The sequence below is a fragment of the Pelodiscus sinensis genome, chromosome 5 (genome assembly GCF_049634645.1).
Source record: "Pelodiscus sinensis isolate JC-2024 chromosome 5, ASM4963464v1, whole genome shotgun sequence".
NCBI lineage: Eukaryota > Metazoa > Chordata > Testudines > Trionychidae > Pelodiscus > Pelodiscus sinensis.
The window spans coordinates 82,942,173-82,958,760 of NC_134715.1; the positions used below are offsets into that span (position 1 = coordinate 82,942,173).

Genomic DNA, 16,588 nt, shown 5'->3' on the forward strand with positions numbered 1-16,588 from the left:
AAATGACCTCCTTGGCTAGTAGGTGACATATACTTGCACCAAAGGAAAAGAATTATGCATCAAAAATGAAAAATTATATCTTTTATCTCACCCTATTCCAGAGGTTAGTAATCTTCTATTGATAATAACTGGAAGTAGATGAGCTTTCAATCACTCCCTGACCCCAAATTAGCAGTGCTGGCCAGTGCATTAGAAGAGTAGCATCAAAGTTTCATCCACTTCGTGCCCGGGGAACAATGGATATGTGTACCTGCTTACTAACTTGGGTGTGATTCCAAGATCTGAGAAGTTTAGACATGGTTAGGTGTGCAAGAGATGGATTTTGTGACAGATAGTATAATGGTGCAATGTCATGGAGGAAAAGATTGTATCAAGTTCTGTATCTCTCTGAGTCAAGGATTGTGTGCAACTCCAAAGAGTAGATTATCATAACTCCTCTAGGAACCAATACTGTGTGGCTACGTCTACACTGGCATGATTTTCCGGAAATGCTTTTAACGGAAAAGTTTTCCATTAAAAGCATTTCCGGAAAAGTGTGTCTAGATTGGCAGGACGCTTTTCTGGAAAAGCACTTTTTCCGGAAAAGCGTCCGTGGCCAATCTAGACGTGCTTTTCTGCAAAAAAGCCCCGATCGTCATTTTCGCGATCAGGGCTTTTTTGCGGAAAACACTACTGTGCTGTCATTTTTTTGCCATTAGAAAGACCTTATTGATTCTTTTTAAGTTTTCAATATTCATTTTAGATCTTCAATCATATACATTAATTCCATTTAAAAACTCCTTTAAGAACATAGCTGTGCCCACTTACTTACAGCCCAAGACTAAAAATTCCTGAATGTGGGTATTAAAAGCTTGATTGACTCCATGAATTTTATTATTCACTTTGTTTCATTTTCAAGAGCAGAAACATTTGTCATAATAGGGAAAAAATGTCTGCCTTTAAAGTGTCTCAATCCCATTTCATAGGCTTCAGTAAATTAGACTTCCTTTCCTTCCCAACAATTTTCAATACAATTGTAATTTAGGACTTTATTAACCTTGACAGAGTCATTCAAATGCAGCAAAATTATTGCAAGATAATCTTAGTGGCAGGGTATAATAAATGTTTTGGTTCCCAATTCATGAGGTTTAATATTGTTGCTTTTTGAATTGCAGGTTGAGATCTGAGATGTGGTGTAGAGAATTCACTAAGCTAACAACATGGGAATAATATTGACTGTAGTGTTACCAGTAAGAAAATATGTACTAGTCAGACTGTGAAATGACAGATGGATCTGGGGTCAACAACCAACAGTAGACAAATGGGGCCTCTGATACATTTTTAGATGGTAAAAATAGAAGGGGAAAACTAACATTTTAAATTATTATACTATATTTTTGTATGCCTTGCTCTTGTATCAATGCTGGGATATGAGACAAAGTGCGTGAAATAAATGTTTTTATTGGACCAATTTCTGCTGTTGAAAGAGGCGATTTTAGGCTACACAGAGCTCTTCTTCAGGACTGGGAAAGATAATCAGACTTGAGAGAGAACCTGTGTAGCTCCAAAGCTTGTCTCTTTCATCAACAGCCATTGGTCCAGTAAAAGATATTACTTTACCCCTCCTTTGTTTCTATGTATTGGAGTGAATTTGTTATTTGTCCCACAAAATAAAAGATTATGGGACTGAGACTTCATGCTTTCAATGCAGAAAATAGTGTGAACAGAGAGAAATAATTCTTCCAAGCAAGATAAATTGGTAATTAATTTCTATGCCTGCCAAACATGCTGATTTGTTCCCGTCACACTACTGTGGTGCTATGTTCTCTGATAAAACCCATCTAGTGTGATTGGAGATCATGAATGCAGGCATATTGTAGAGTACAAATCAACCCCAATATTGTTGCAGTCAGTGACTTTCATTTTTTTCCGGCCTTTGAATCAAATTTTGATTTAATATATTGTGTTCATCTTTGAGTTGGTACAGATAGAAATGGCACCTCATGTAAAATTCTAAAGACAAGTTCTAGACAATGATGTCCTTGGAAGTGGATGACATTAAGACTTATTTAGACTAATGGCCAAGCTGCCTGTGTGTATTTATGTAGCCTTAGATATATTTCAAAATCCAATGTCAAGCACCTTTAATCTTTGACAGCTTCAGAGTTTAATCTGCACAAAACTCATTTTATTTGCAACCTTATTTTCCTCTACAGCCTGCTTTGAAAGACCAAATTTTTAATCTAACAAGTCACTTACTTTTTCTCAGGTGGACATGTTTTTTACACCCGTTAGCACAAAAAGTGATAGCTTGATAAATTGGATTAATGAAAGTCTTCATCTCATTACTCTAAGAATGTAAACAATAAAATCTCAGGAGGAGTCCTATAAAGAAAGTGATAAAGCTAACTATACACCTTATGGCATGTCTACAATAGGAAATTATTTCAAAATAACTTACTTTGAAATAATAACTCCCAAAATAACTATTTTGAAATAGCACTTCCACATTACAAAGCAGCATTGAATTAGCACAAAAATATTTAGAAATTGTGCATCCACACTGATTGGAACTTTCATTGTATTTAAAGCCCCTGTGGCACTCCAGAGAGTTACATGCCAAATTACAAGACTTACAATAAAAAAGTTGCATGTTTTACATCCACATTATACTGGATTGTATGGAGGTTTCACACAATAATAGACGGCACCCACATCCCCATCCTGGCCTCTGACCACTGTGCCTCAGAGTTTATCAACCAAAAAGGGTACTTGATGGTTCTGTACATGGGTAGGGGAGAGGGGGGCTGTGCTAATCTGGGAGGCCTTGAGAGGAAGTTTCAGCTAAGGCCATCTGTGAGACTCTTCCCCCAGGCCTCCTCATAAGGGGTCTCTGCATTGCCTCTGTGTGCCTTTCTTCCCTCCCTCCCCCCCCCCCCCCCCCGCCTTTCACCTCTCCCTCCCCTGCAGACCAAATGAAAAAGCACTTTTTTTGTTTGAAAAAACTAGTGTCATTTTTTTATTTTGGGATATACCACAGGAGATAGACAGGGGAAAGAACATGGAATGAAGGAGAGAGGAGTAGGAGGGAGGGGGACTCAGGGTTGGAGCTGGGACTGATGCCTGCCTTAGGTATCTTGGGAGATTTCGGCTTCCTGGTAGAGCCCAACAGCATGTGTTTGGCCCTGGCAGCACCTGGGGGGCTAAGAGGAGAAGCTGGGGGGTGGGGACAGGGAGTTAGGGGAGTGGAGACAGAGACATGGCTGGTGACCTGCTCCATACACATAGCTATGTGCTCCATGACTGATGTTGTTGAGTAGTACATGGCCTTGTGCTGATGTGACAGCTGCTCCCACATGGTCTTCCTCCGCTCCTAGTCAGCAGTCAGTGGCCTGCTCCCAGCACTCCTCATTGAAGCTTCAGTTGAAGAACTGACATGTGCGAGGGATTTCAGTGTGAGAGTATCATGGGGCTGAATGATCCATACTGGCACTCCAGGTGCGTGCATGCGCATTAGCTGTTGTGTGACTAAGAAGGCCGGGTGAGGACCATGCACAGCCTGTCACCTGCCCCCGAGTGTGTATAGAGAAAGTTATAGAACTCACCTGAAGTGCCTTCTCCAGAATTGGCTAAGCCCTGGGAGACATCCTGGGTGGTGGGGCAGTTCCAGGCTGAGAATCAGCTCCTGGCTTGCAGGCCTGGTGCCTTGGCTTTCTTGCTGTTGCTCCTCCACAATCCTGTCTTCAGGATGGCATCCAGCTGCTCAGAGTAGTAGAAGGTGTGTGGTGTGTGTGGTGCTGCCCCAGAGTGGCAGCTTTGCTCCCTGGCCTTGGTGTAAGACTGCTAGGGTTCTTTAATTTTCATGCAGACCTGATGCAGGGTCCTAGTGTGCCCATTGTCCAAAAGGCTGGCAGACATCCAGCTGCACACTTCAGCATTGTGCCTCTAGGTGTGGAGAGCCTGGATGTTGGTCTCCTTTCTACAGAACTCAATGAGATCCAGGATCTCCCCACCAGTCCAGGCTGGTACCCTCTTTCACTCCTGGCCATGGGAATCACAGAGTGCTATGGATGTGTAGGCAGCTGAAGGAGCGGGGAGAGGCACAGAGGCAATGCTGGGATTGCTCATGGTTCCTCCAAGGAGTGCTGTGTGGCACAGGGCTACAGGACTCAAGAGCTCTTTTCCTTCTGCCTGCAACTTTAAAGTCTGCAGGAGAAGAGGAGCAGTGGAGTTATCAGAGGTGTGGCCAGAGCAGCCACAAAGGCAGATGAGAGAGGCCTTTGGAGGTCAATTATTTCAAAATAGCATCAGCTGAGTGTCAACACTCCACCAACACTGTTTTGAAATAAGTGTCATACCTTTTGACAAGCAGGAGCTATTTCAAAATAACCAGGCCGTTATTTTGAAATAACAGGCTTGGTAGTGTGGATGCTCAGCTTATTTCAAAATGAGAGTTATTTTGAAATAACTCCCTAGTGTAGACCAGGAATTACTGATTACGTAATTAGTAAACTTTAGAATCAATGTGGTTTAGTGCATTTTTTGGCTTACATTGCAGAAGGGGATTTACTCTAGTTGTCTCTATTTATTTGCATTTTTCAGACTGATTCCTATCATTTTCCATATAATGAATAATTTTTGCTAGATGTTACCAACTAACCATTTATGGCTTTGAGTATAATGAATAGAAAACACCATGACTATTTGAAACTTCCCTGATATCAAGGGCAGGGCTGGATTAAGACATGTTCTAGCCGGGCAGCTGCCTGGGGCACCAGCCTATGGGAGCCGGGCACGCAGCGCCCCTTATAGCTGCCATCAAGTGCCACACACCCAGCTCCCGGATCGCGGGCTGCAGCAGCTCCCAGCAGCCACCCTGCAGTGGCTGCCCAGGATGGGGGCCACGTTAACCCCCCCCCCCCCCCAGTGCTGGCCAGCAATGCTTTTCCCCCCACAGCCGTGGAGCCTGCATGGCCAGGTTTGGCCTGCCCTGGGTAGCCCCGGGCTGTGTGCCAGCAGTGGTAGCCGGGCTGGGCCAGGCTGGGCACGTGCATCCTGCTGCCACCAGCTCAGCATGCCCACCCCTCGTGCCGGGAAGGGGCTGGGCCGCACATGTGCCCTCCCCCAACCCAGGGCGCAATTAAACTGTCTTCCCGGGGTGCCAGAATGACTCAGTCCGGCCCTGATCAAGGGGGTGGAATTTGAAAAGCACCCATCTTTATCACTTCATTTAAAGTAGTATTGTCTGTCACTCTATCTTTGTCCCCTAACTCCCACCTCCACACTCACTCTTTCAGAAGCAGAAGGCCCCAAAAGCTTCATTTTCTCTTACTGGCACTGCTCTTGCCAAATATTTCAGTCTGAGACCACGTGCATCTGGTTTTCTTAGCAATGTGATACAGAATCAGGAGCAGGCCTGCCCAGGGCAGGTTGATAACCTCACCAGGAAACCTTGCTGCTGCCAGAATTTGCCAGGGTTATAAATAGAAGTAAATATTTGCCAACATGAAAGGATTGTCTCAGAGCCCAGCTCCTGATGCAAGATGCTATAGGTGCAAAAAATCAGAAGCTTGAGCTGATCATTTGTCCAAAAACAGATTTTACTTTAAAATAAAAAGTCTCAAACAAGGGTGGCTGATTATTCTTTCTGCTAGAAGCAATAATCTCCTTGAAATCAAGAATTGTCTGATCAACTGCTTGTACTGGTAAACTATTATGACCTCCCTAAATCAGAAAAGGTGTAATAATCAATGCATCTCATTTTATTTCAAATGTGAGGATAAAAGACTAAGTTTATGCCACCTTACACCTTTTAATTAGGCTCATTCTTCTCCAGCTAGCAACAGCCATTGAAATTGCTTAATTTTTTGAATTTAAGGTTTGGTAAAATGAAAATAACATACCATGGAGCATGAATGGGAACAAAATAACCCAAGAGTTCACTTTAAACAGTAATATCAGAAATATACTCTTTGTATGCTATGTGGTAGGCAGGTCTCTGATTCCAGATCTAAGATATCACAGATAAAGCCAAATAACAATAATTTTTTTCCATTTCCCCTCTCCCCACCAATATTGTCAGAGAGTGTTTCAAGTATCTAAAATGAGAAATTATGATATTACTATCCTATCTTCCTCCTTTCTCAGTTCAAGCCCAGGGCATTCGTTAGACATAGCACTCAAGCATTTCTCGTGTCTCTCAGATATTTCGGTGGACTAGCAGGACTACTGGGGCTGGGAAGATTTTCTTGCAATTGATATTTCCAGACACCAGTATATGGCACTAGCATTGAGGGAAGGCAGACTGTGTGACTCCTGAAGATGGATAGGCTTTCCCACAATTAAACCAAAATCATTCACCCTTTCCTCAGACAAGACCTTATACTCCAATCCCAAGTTCTACTCCTGACTTCCTTCAATACTATGGTCCTTGGCTGGCTTTGCCAGGCTCTCAATACCCTTGGTTTACCCCAATCTCCATACTGTCCCTGGATCTACCTTCTTTCACCCTCTGATTCTGTTAAATACAAGAGAGAGGCTTCTGTATGCACTTACTTCTTATGGCTTATGAACAGCCTCAAGGGAAAATAAGTGGTTATCTCTCACATGTGCAAGAGCTCAGATATGGACAAAATTTAGCAGTTATGCCATCCTGTAGGATAAATCGTATGTGAGAGAGAAAACAGTCTTACTGGAATCCCAAGTCTGTGTTATTCTCAGGCATATCAGGCCTGTGTTAATTTTTATTGTTTCCGATATTGATTTCTAAAGTCTAGATCTAGCAGTTGTGTATGTTCTTCCTTCTGTATTCAGGAGCCCTTCTCAGGTTTCCTTTTCGGTAGCACACAGAGAAAACATTTAATTACAGAATCTTGCAGTAGGTCTATTTAACAACACAATTAGTGAATTTAAAAATAAGGTGGAGAGAGACTTAAATGTCAACAAGTAATAGAATTGAATTTGTCAAGTACCACAGCTTGGCAAGAAAGAAGGCATCACTTTCAATTCAATTTAAGATGATTCATCACATACATTAGACTCCAGACAAGGCATCTGGAGGTTTCATGCAGATGATTCATGCCTTCTAGTGGTGCCAAAGCATATCCGTTGATATGCACTAAGTACCAAACAATAGAGGGTTGTGTTTGGAATAATGCTTTGGTAAAGTATTATTATTACATAGTTATACTAACATTCTGAACTTTAGGATTCAATCAAGAGATGCATTAGCAGTACTGTGCTTGTTTGTGTAGTTGATCAAATTCATATTTACTACATAAAGATCATGGATTGTGTAAGGGTGAAATTGGATCATAAAAGCAGCTAATATCATTGACGAAGAGTTGAAAGATAGCCTGAACAATTTCAAATAACTTGCACTGATTATTTGGAGAATGTGAGAAAAGGAAACCTCAAACAAAAATAATTTATGGCGCTGATTGTAGAAAGGTGCAAATACATTTGTGAGATCCATTCTTCGCTTTCATTTCCTTTATTCATTCAATGCTGAATCTCTACCCATATTGGAATAATTTCTTTTCATTTTTTTCCCTTCTCCACTTTAACAATCATTGTTTAAAACCAATGCTTTAACAATTAATATTCAGAGGCCATAGGTGTTTTATCCCTCTTTGTTAAGAATACACCTGAGTGAAGGACAAACTGTGAAATTTTTAGCGTCATTCCTTATTTATTTAAAAACAAAAAGAAAGCAGATGTAAACAATAACATAAAGCACCATCAAGATATGAAAGGAAGCATACAAAACTTTAATTGCTATAGTTTTTAATATAGAGGTCTTATAACCTTGAACTTTAGGGCATGAAGCTTCAGATGTGTAACTGATGTTGAACCCCACAGTATCATTTTGTACAACTTTTTTTTAGTGTAAGACCTTGCTTTAATGTTAATTTCTCTGTTTAGTTATGTATTTGTATTCTTACCAGGTTTCTTTGAGAGACTTCATTGTTCATAGTTAAATTACTAGTTGCATAGTAGTATACATAATATGCATATAATATGAAATACATCTTAAATTGATGTATACAGTTTAGATCTAGCAGTTGTGAAATCACAGATTCCTGGGAATTACAAGTCTTGGGTTTCCAGTAACACTGTTTTCTCTCACACATACAATTTATCCTACAGGCTGTAATAACCGCTAAATTTTGTCCATATCTGACCTCTTGCATATGTGAGAGAGAACCATTTATTTTCCCCTGAGGCTGTTCGTAAGCAGTGAGAAGTGAGTGCACACAGAAGTCTCTCTCTTGTATTTAACATGATCAGAGGATGAAAGAAGGTGGATTCAGGGACAGCATGGAGATTGGGGTAAACCAAGGGTATTGGTAGCCTGGTGAAGCCAGTGAGAACCATAGTATTGAAGGTAGTCCAGAACAGACCTTGGGATTAGTAAGGACTTGTCTGAGGAAAGGGTTGATGATTTGGGTTTAATTGTGGGAAAGCCTATCTATCTTAAGAAGTCATACAGTCTGCCTGCCCTCAGTGCTATTGTCGTGGACAACAATATGCAATGCTAAAAATGTATCTCGAAATTCAAGTGAACCATGTTTGATAACATGGATATTGGGTTACATCTAAGTTGGGTACAATGTAAAGGCCTTGAGCAGTGAAATACTGGGGAAATATTAATATTAATATTAATATTGTATTCGGCATCACTTGGTGCTTGCTGGCCTCTGCATACAACAATTAGCCATAGAGAGAGATTAATAAAGAATATCTGACATAGTCTATATGACATCATTCTCTTAAGTTTTATCTCTGGATGTTAACTGAATTTTTATCCCTCAAATACAAGTTTTTCAATTCAATTTAGATATTAGGTTTGTATGTCTATTAATGGGACACCATTAAGCTGAAATTTTATCAATTAGAATAAAGTTAGTTTCTGGTACAATGCATTCTGGTACAATGCATACTCTTGAATCCCGCTGCTGGCTTATGTGAGATTTGTACACTTTCTTATTTAATAAAATATTTAGTGTGATCTGGAGATTTTTTTTTCCAGTCTGGCTACCAAACTGAAAAAATCAGCTATTTGCTTAGCTCTCATTGCAGTAACTGTTTGTTATAAGGGCTATAACATTGAATGGGTGTTAATACTGACTCAAATTGAGCACTCTTCATCACAGACCAAATTGTGTTCATCTGGAAAGGGAAGATTGAGGGGTGCCAGTTGATGCCAGATAGCAATGGATGTGGGGAAAGTAATTGAAATCTCTCTCTTTCTGTTGATGGCCAGGAAACAAACAAAGAGAATCAGGTGGGATGGATAGTTCTTCACAACTGGTATAATAAAATAGATATTTTTTTACAAGCACCCCACAGTTGGTTCTAGTTTAATTTCTTCATTAGTGTCTTATAATCAATGTTTCTTTATTCCTGGAATTGTACCAGAAGTGCAGTGTGTCACTTATGGTTTAATTTCAAGTGTTAAATTTGTTTCATAATGAATTGATCTAAATTAAGAGACATTCCTCCACCTGAATACCTCTCTATATGGGTTTTATCTTATAATCTTCTACTTGTGGCCATCCCATTACTTGGCATTCTCTGAAAGAAAAAAAAAAAACCCTGAATAGCATGGTGTTTGAAGGTGGTGGGAGGTAGAGATAAGAAGAATTGGTGTTCTTTGTAATCCTTGTAAAAACTAAGATTTCTGATGTGTTTCTGGAACTACAAAGGCCCCAAAAGCCCATACCTGAGATCAGGAGGCAGGTAAGTATTCAAGGTCTTTAATTCCCGTTTGCACTCCCCTATTCTTGGGCCCTCTCTTGACCACACAAATCTTTCAAGATAAAGCAATCCGAGTGCTGCTTGATCTTGCACCAGGGATTGTGAACAGCCCCAACAGTCCAATATGTAGTTGGGGAACAGCAGGGCTCATGGTTGCTGTAGATATGGATTCTGCACTAGCCATAGATAAGGGATGGAGTTGCTTTATGTCATTGTTATGTTATAAGTTGAACAGTCTCAGAGGTGTAGCCGTGTTACTCTGTAACTTTAAAAACAAAGTGTAGTACTTTGGCACTAAGTAGAGACTAATGTGCCACAGGGCTACTTGTTGTTTTGAAAGGTTAACTACAACTTTGACCCCTTGCTTAGTCCCTCTCTGAGGGCACCCTTTCCAAGTGATAGGCTTAAACTTTCCTCAAGTAGAATCCGTGCCTGAAGTTCACTCCACTATTACACTGAGTCACCTGGTCACAGGACTGCTGTTCTCTGGCTGTGAACAAATTGATCTGCAGTTTGGCCCCTGCAATAGGCTTCCCCATTAGGAACTGTGAACAGTGTGAAATTGCAATGATTAAGAACAACTTGCTCAAAGCAAAATATCTTTTTTTTTTATCCATAGGAATATAACAGACAGAGGTAAAGGATTAAGACAACAATAATAACAAAAACTATAGCACCCCATACTGTCTTATCCAAATCCTAATTTTTCATATCAGATTTAGATGTCTCCACTCTTGTGTCAGGTATGATTGGTTGCTACTTGGCCAAGTTTTCCTGGGATTATCCCCTTTTTAAAGTAGTTATCCTGGGAAATCTGCAAAATTATTCAGTGCACACTGCCTGCTGTGAAGTTTTATGGGCCCAGATCAAACCAGGTATCTCAGTTCTTTGTACTTCTAATGTGGCAACCCTAAGCTCACATATACATACCTCATATTGGAGCAGAGTGAGGTAGACTACGCATCTGCAGCTCTTTGCCTCTGTCTGACCCTCTGTCAGTCCCTGTGTTGCCTGTGTTCACTGTCCATTTCAAATTACTTTTGTTTGGGCCACATGAAGTTGGTCAATACAGTTTGTCCCTATCTCCAGGATGGTTGGAGGTAGATGTTCAGCAATAGGCATGGGTAATTTAATTAGTAATCACCTGATACCTGTGTATATATGGTGCTCTCATTGGAATGAATCCTTAATGTTTCATAGAACCAGGTGCAACACAATACTGAAACAGAGATACCTTATTTTTTGTAGGACTATTGTGTGTATCTCTTGCATTCTCCAGCTCTAGGGTTGCCTTGGGCTGATGGTGGCTACAAGTGCCTCAGGACTGGGGCCAAAATTCTTTACTAATTTTTTTGTGATTGAATTACTAATACAGTAAAACTCCAATAGTCTGGCATCCAAGAGTCCGGCACTCCTGATAGTCCGACATCAAAATGGCAAGAGCCTAGTGAGTGAGCTTCGGCAAAAAATGAGTCACAAGGTTACAGCGGCAGCAGCTGAGCTGAGCAAAAAGGGTAAAGAAGGCTTAAAAAAACTAAAACATTATAGTATACTGCATACAGTATGTACAATAAAAAGGGTTAAGAACACTTTATATACAGTATATAATGTATACAGTATATATATAACCATTTTATAGTACCTCCTCATAATCCGGCACCACCTAGGTCCCATAGGTTCCAGATTATCGGAAGCCTACTGTACTTACAATATTATTACAGCTATTTCTTCAAGTTAGTCCAAATAAAAGATTTTTACCATATCCACCTTGTGTTTCTGAATTCTGGAACAAACATGGCTACCACAACCCTGAATGTAATATTTACAATAAACAGTTACTAATAGAAGCAAACTAACTTTCTTGGTTTAAAAACAGTAGTGGAATATGTGTCTGACATTTTGATTATAGTGTGTCACAATGAAAGTAAATTATGCAAATTATATTTAGTGTTTTAAAACCATGTGAATGTATAAATAAATAAGAGTTTTAAAGATTCACAGCATTTGGTGTGGAGATGTGACTATCCAGAGAGGGGAAATTGCTTTTGTAATGTGTTAACCAATTGAGATCATCATTCAATCCTAAATTGAGAGTGTTGAATTTGCAAATGAACTCCAGTTCATCTGTCTCCCTTTGTAACTAGTTTTTTGAAATTCTTTTGTAGAAGGATGGCTACTTTCAAATCTATTACTGAATGTCCAGAGAACTTGTGTATGTAACATAAGGGTCTCAACTTGTTAACGTACTATAAGGGCAATTTACCTTTTCTGAATGGTCACATCTACCCACTAAATGTTGTGAACGACCTATTCCTAACCTAACTTGATTAGCTTCATTAAAAGAAGCAACTTTTTCCTTATATACAGGGCTCGCCAAACGGAGGCGAGCCCTGCTCGCCAGCCATGCGGTTCTGCGCTCTGCGCATGCGCAGATCATTCTGCGCATGTGCAGATCACTCCGTGCCGGCTCTTCCGGGGTGTAATCTACTCACCACAAGCGAGTGGTCAAGCCCTGCTTATATATACTCAAGTCCTGCTTATATATACTCAAGATTCTGTAACTTCCACTCCAATTTATGAAGTGGGTTTTACCCTCAAAACCTTTTACCCAAATAAATAATTTAGTCTCTATGATGCCACAGGACTCCTCATTGTATTTTTCTAAGGGCTCAAGTTCAAGTATAATATGAGCATGAGGTCTTGGGCTTGAGGGGCAAAGCTTAATTTGTGGAAGCTTCTGTGTAGCATGCCTGCAGCCAGTGCTTTCTAGTTTGAGAAGTGGTTGATGTGGACATGGGATTTTAGCCTATTGGATTGCTGTGGTGTTGCCCCACTGGTTATATCTCAGTATTCAAAGTACCCATTCTGTGGCCTGCTGACTGTGAGGAGCCCTGCGGAGTATTTTCCCATGGTGCATGGTGGGGTGCCAAGCTTGAGGCATCGTTCTTACTCTGTAATGTCATCAGCAGCTTGGGATGTCTCAGCCATGCATATTCTTTTGTTTCCATGATCCTTATAGGTCCTCAAAAGTGGACACAGGATCCAGGCTCTGTTACATATGTACATATTTATGACAGCATTCTTTTATTCCAATAAGTCCTCTTTATATATTTCAGAATGTGTCCTGAGAAGCCTGATGAAAAGCATGTAGCATACACAGATTCAGCAGCTATCTTTTGATGCTTCCTTTCCGCACATTAGAGATTATTGATTTTGCCCCAATTTTGTTGACAGTGAAACCACTGGGAATTTTGCTCTAAGTAAGCGGAGCAGGCTCTTTCCATTGTATTACTGTAATTCAAGTTGTACTTAAATAACAACATGGTTTAAAAGAAAATAGGGGGAAAATAAAATACACATACTCAGATAGGGCAAAGTTTATCCCAGCTAAGATTTCATAATCCCAGTTGCTAAAATATGTTTTGGTGAATGCTGCTTCTGCAGATATCAGTGTACAGTTACAATGCTGCTCCATGGATGCTTCTCTATCTGCTGTGTCTTGAGCAGTCTCCCTGTCTCTTGTGTTCCCAGAAAAGAAATGCTAGCAGTACATGGATAATGCATCCTTATAAAGTTAGGGCTGATGAAGCTGACTTCAGTTCTGTAGTGAGTGGTAGCATGCAGGGATCATACTTTGCTTTTCTCCCCAAATCCTGGCCTAGCCTTTGCTCAGTGGAATAGCATTAGCTTTGCTAGAGGACTACAAAAGAAAGAGCAGGATTTGCCGTCAATTCAAGTGTAGACTGCCTCTTCATATCTGATAGAATGTTAAATATAGATCCTCTTTGTTACCATCTTTGATTTTTACTCAGAACTGATATGTGTCTGGAATTTTCAGGGGACTTCAAAAACCATCATCCTTCTGCTCACACAGACCCAGCACAGACTTTGACTAGTGATTGTGAAAGAAATGTTTATCTTTAAGCTAGCGAACCTATTAGATGACTGTTTTTTAATATTTAAATGTTTTTGCAGCTTTTGAAAGGTGGAATGAATTGTTGTTATCCACACATGCATGACATTTTTGCTCTCTCAAGCACCTTTGTGTATTCTGAGAGTCTTTGTCACCTCACTTCCTTCTTCAGCATTCTTAGCATTCAGTGCTTCTAAACTTTGGGCTTGAATGGTTTTTATTTCTACACAGTGGTTACTTCCAAAAGTGAAATATATATGTTGTTATTTGTAGGATGGAATGGGGAATCTGAGAGTCACCAAAAAAGGAATTCGACTTGAAGGCATATCTGAATTTCTACTTCCCTTGTATGTGAAAGAAATACATTCCCGAAAGGTAGGAGCTTGACATCTTTGGGTTTATTTACAGATCATTCAAATTAATTTCTTCCACCTGAAAATCCAGATGAGAGTTTCCGCACCCTCTAAACTGGAATTCAAGGGAGGTTTGTTTAGAGAATACTTTAGAGAAAGCACTATAGGGAAGTAAAAGGTTTATGAGTGCAGGCAAGATCTAACACTTAAATTTAATTCACTTTTATCTGAAGCTTTGTGTTCCTGTGCTTTGACTCAAAAAGTGTCCTTATCCCTCATCTATGTGAGAAAACAAAATAAGTATGTTAATCTTCAGGAGAGGGAGCTCAGCATTGTGAATAGAACATTTGATTTTCCTAATTGGATGTGAACCCAGCAATACAAGTTCTGCAAAATGTAATGAAAAGAATGAACAGTTTTATATCTATTTAAGTAGCTCAACCTGAGTACCTTCCAGCTGTAGCTAGTGTTATATTTTTATGAGGTACAGGGAATTTCATTAAAACTGGATAATGTACACTAGGTTAGAGATTTTTCTAAGCAACCCATTTGTAATATTGCTAAAAATGTAATTGTTTTATCACTTAACAGCAGGCCATTATAGGAAAAATAGTTAAATCAAGACATTATATATTCAAAAGTTCAATTCAGCTCATCTCAATTGTGTCATACTGGGTTGTAGCTCTTCTAGATATATTTAAAAAAAGCCTTTCAATACTTGAATTCTATTAAGATTTCACTGCTATACAAATGCTAACCTACAATCAGAAAGGAATGTTAAAATGTATTTTAGTTAATGAAGTACAGAGACTTTTAATATGCATAGAGCAAATGTTGACAGGAATGAAGAGGTATTAAAAACATTTTTATGTTATTAAATCTCCCTCAAAAAATTATTTGACCTCAATAGGCAGTAGAAAAAATCATGTATGTGTGAAAATGTATCATGAGAACCAATAAGCTTGCAATTTAAATTTATAACTGGTACCTTGCTATTTTTTCCTACATGATTATAACCTTAATTTAGTAGAGAGAACCTGAGAAATGAGGTCTGGTATGGGAGTCTTGTTATGAGGTCTGAAGCCTGAACTAGAGTAGTTAGTGAGGCCCTGCTAACATAAAGCAAAGTTAGCAAAAGGCAGGCTGTGGGAAGTCAGGCTCTCCCTGCCTGCATGGAGGCCCACACAAACTGGAAAGAACAGGGCTGGCATTGCAAGAATAGATGCATTCCTAAGAAGTATTAGGCACTCATGCAAGCACATTCCAGTAGGGTGGAACTAGAATACCCCAATACTAAGTGTGGTACAAACAGTCCCCCAAAATGATAGGACACACTGACACCCTCCCTCCAAAAATAAAGTTAATACGTCAATATGATGGATAGAGATGTTTTGATCTAATGTGTAAACTAAAGGGGTGATAACTAATTACATCAAAGGAGCAATAAATAACTTGTTTGTATCCCTACAAAAAGTGGGGTCTCAGAGGCAGTGTATTTTGGCCAAACAAGGAAGGAATGGAAAGTCCCACCATTCACTGAGCTGTGTCCACTATCATGGCTATACATGTGCTAGAGTAACTGAAACCATTGATGCAGAGTGTGAGGACTATGCTTTCTCAACAATAAACCTGACAGGGTACCTTTGCTACTGAGTGGATCTGTGGGCATCGGGAAATGAAATCTTTGCATAGCTGGGACAAAACTCATTGTGAACACACAAATGCAACCAACATCTAGCAACACTTACTTTTTAAAAAAATAATTAATTGAAATGGACAATTAAATTCTCTGTTTTCTTTTATCTGTAAAAAAAAACAAAAAAACTAATCAACCAACCAACCAAACAAAAAAAAAACCCCAAAGAGTTGTGTTTGCCTGCTAGCTGAAATATCATTAACACTTTATCAATCTGTCTATATGTCAAAACAGAGTCATGTTTTGATCACCTTATTAGATAGATAATCGTCTTAGACTTTTCTATTCACAATCAGCTTGGTCCATTAAGGCTTGGTTTTTGGAAAATATTCCTTAAGAAAAGTTTGCTAAAAATAGGAAGAGATAATTAATGTAACATCTATAAGCAAACCTTCAGTAACAAAGTAGCGGAGTATATTTAGAAATGCAAATATCAATGCTCTGATTTAGATCATGATAGAACCAAAAATATTAAGCTTACATAAATTATCTCTATATATTGTATTAGAGTTCTCTATGGGGAATAGGTCATGTTGTGGCCTCTAATAGATGATAATATGTGCATCTATGGGAGGAATTTGTTCCCTTAAATACTTTATTTCAAAGTTTCACACTATAGAAAAGCACAAAGAGCCTCTCAAGATTCTTTTTCTAAAAATTGTAACTTGATATCTGATACACTAAAATTAGCTTTAGCTTTTTTTGTTATTTATGGAAATAAAAAAGTAAATCACTAATACTCTAAGGGCTCATCTACACTGGCCCCTTTTCTGAAAGGGGCATGTTAATTTCAGAGATCGTAATAGGGAAATCCGCGGGGGAAAAAGCTCTTTCGGAAGAGGGTGTGTGTGGATGCTCCACTGTTGCTATGTTGAAATGGCTCCTCAC

The 16,588-nt window shown here is 39.5% G+C and overlaps 1 protein-coding gene across 1 annotated transcript in view; it reads left to right on the forward strand.

The window, feature by feature from the left end:
* Positions 1 to 16,588, forward strand: part of SGCZ (sarcoglycan zeta) — a 795,948-nt gene that overhangs the window by 585,461 nt on the left and 193,899 nt on the right. Inside the window, exon 3 of the mRNA XM_075930376.1 lies at positions 13,925 to 14,026. Within this exon, the coding sequence (XP_075786491.1) occupies positions 13,925 to 14,026 (102 nt within the window). The remainder of the gene's footprint in view (positions 1 to 13,924; positions 14,027 to 16,588) is intronic.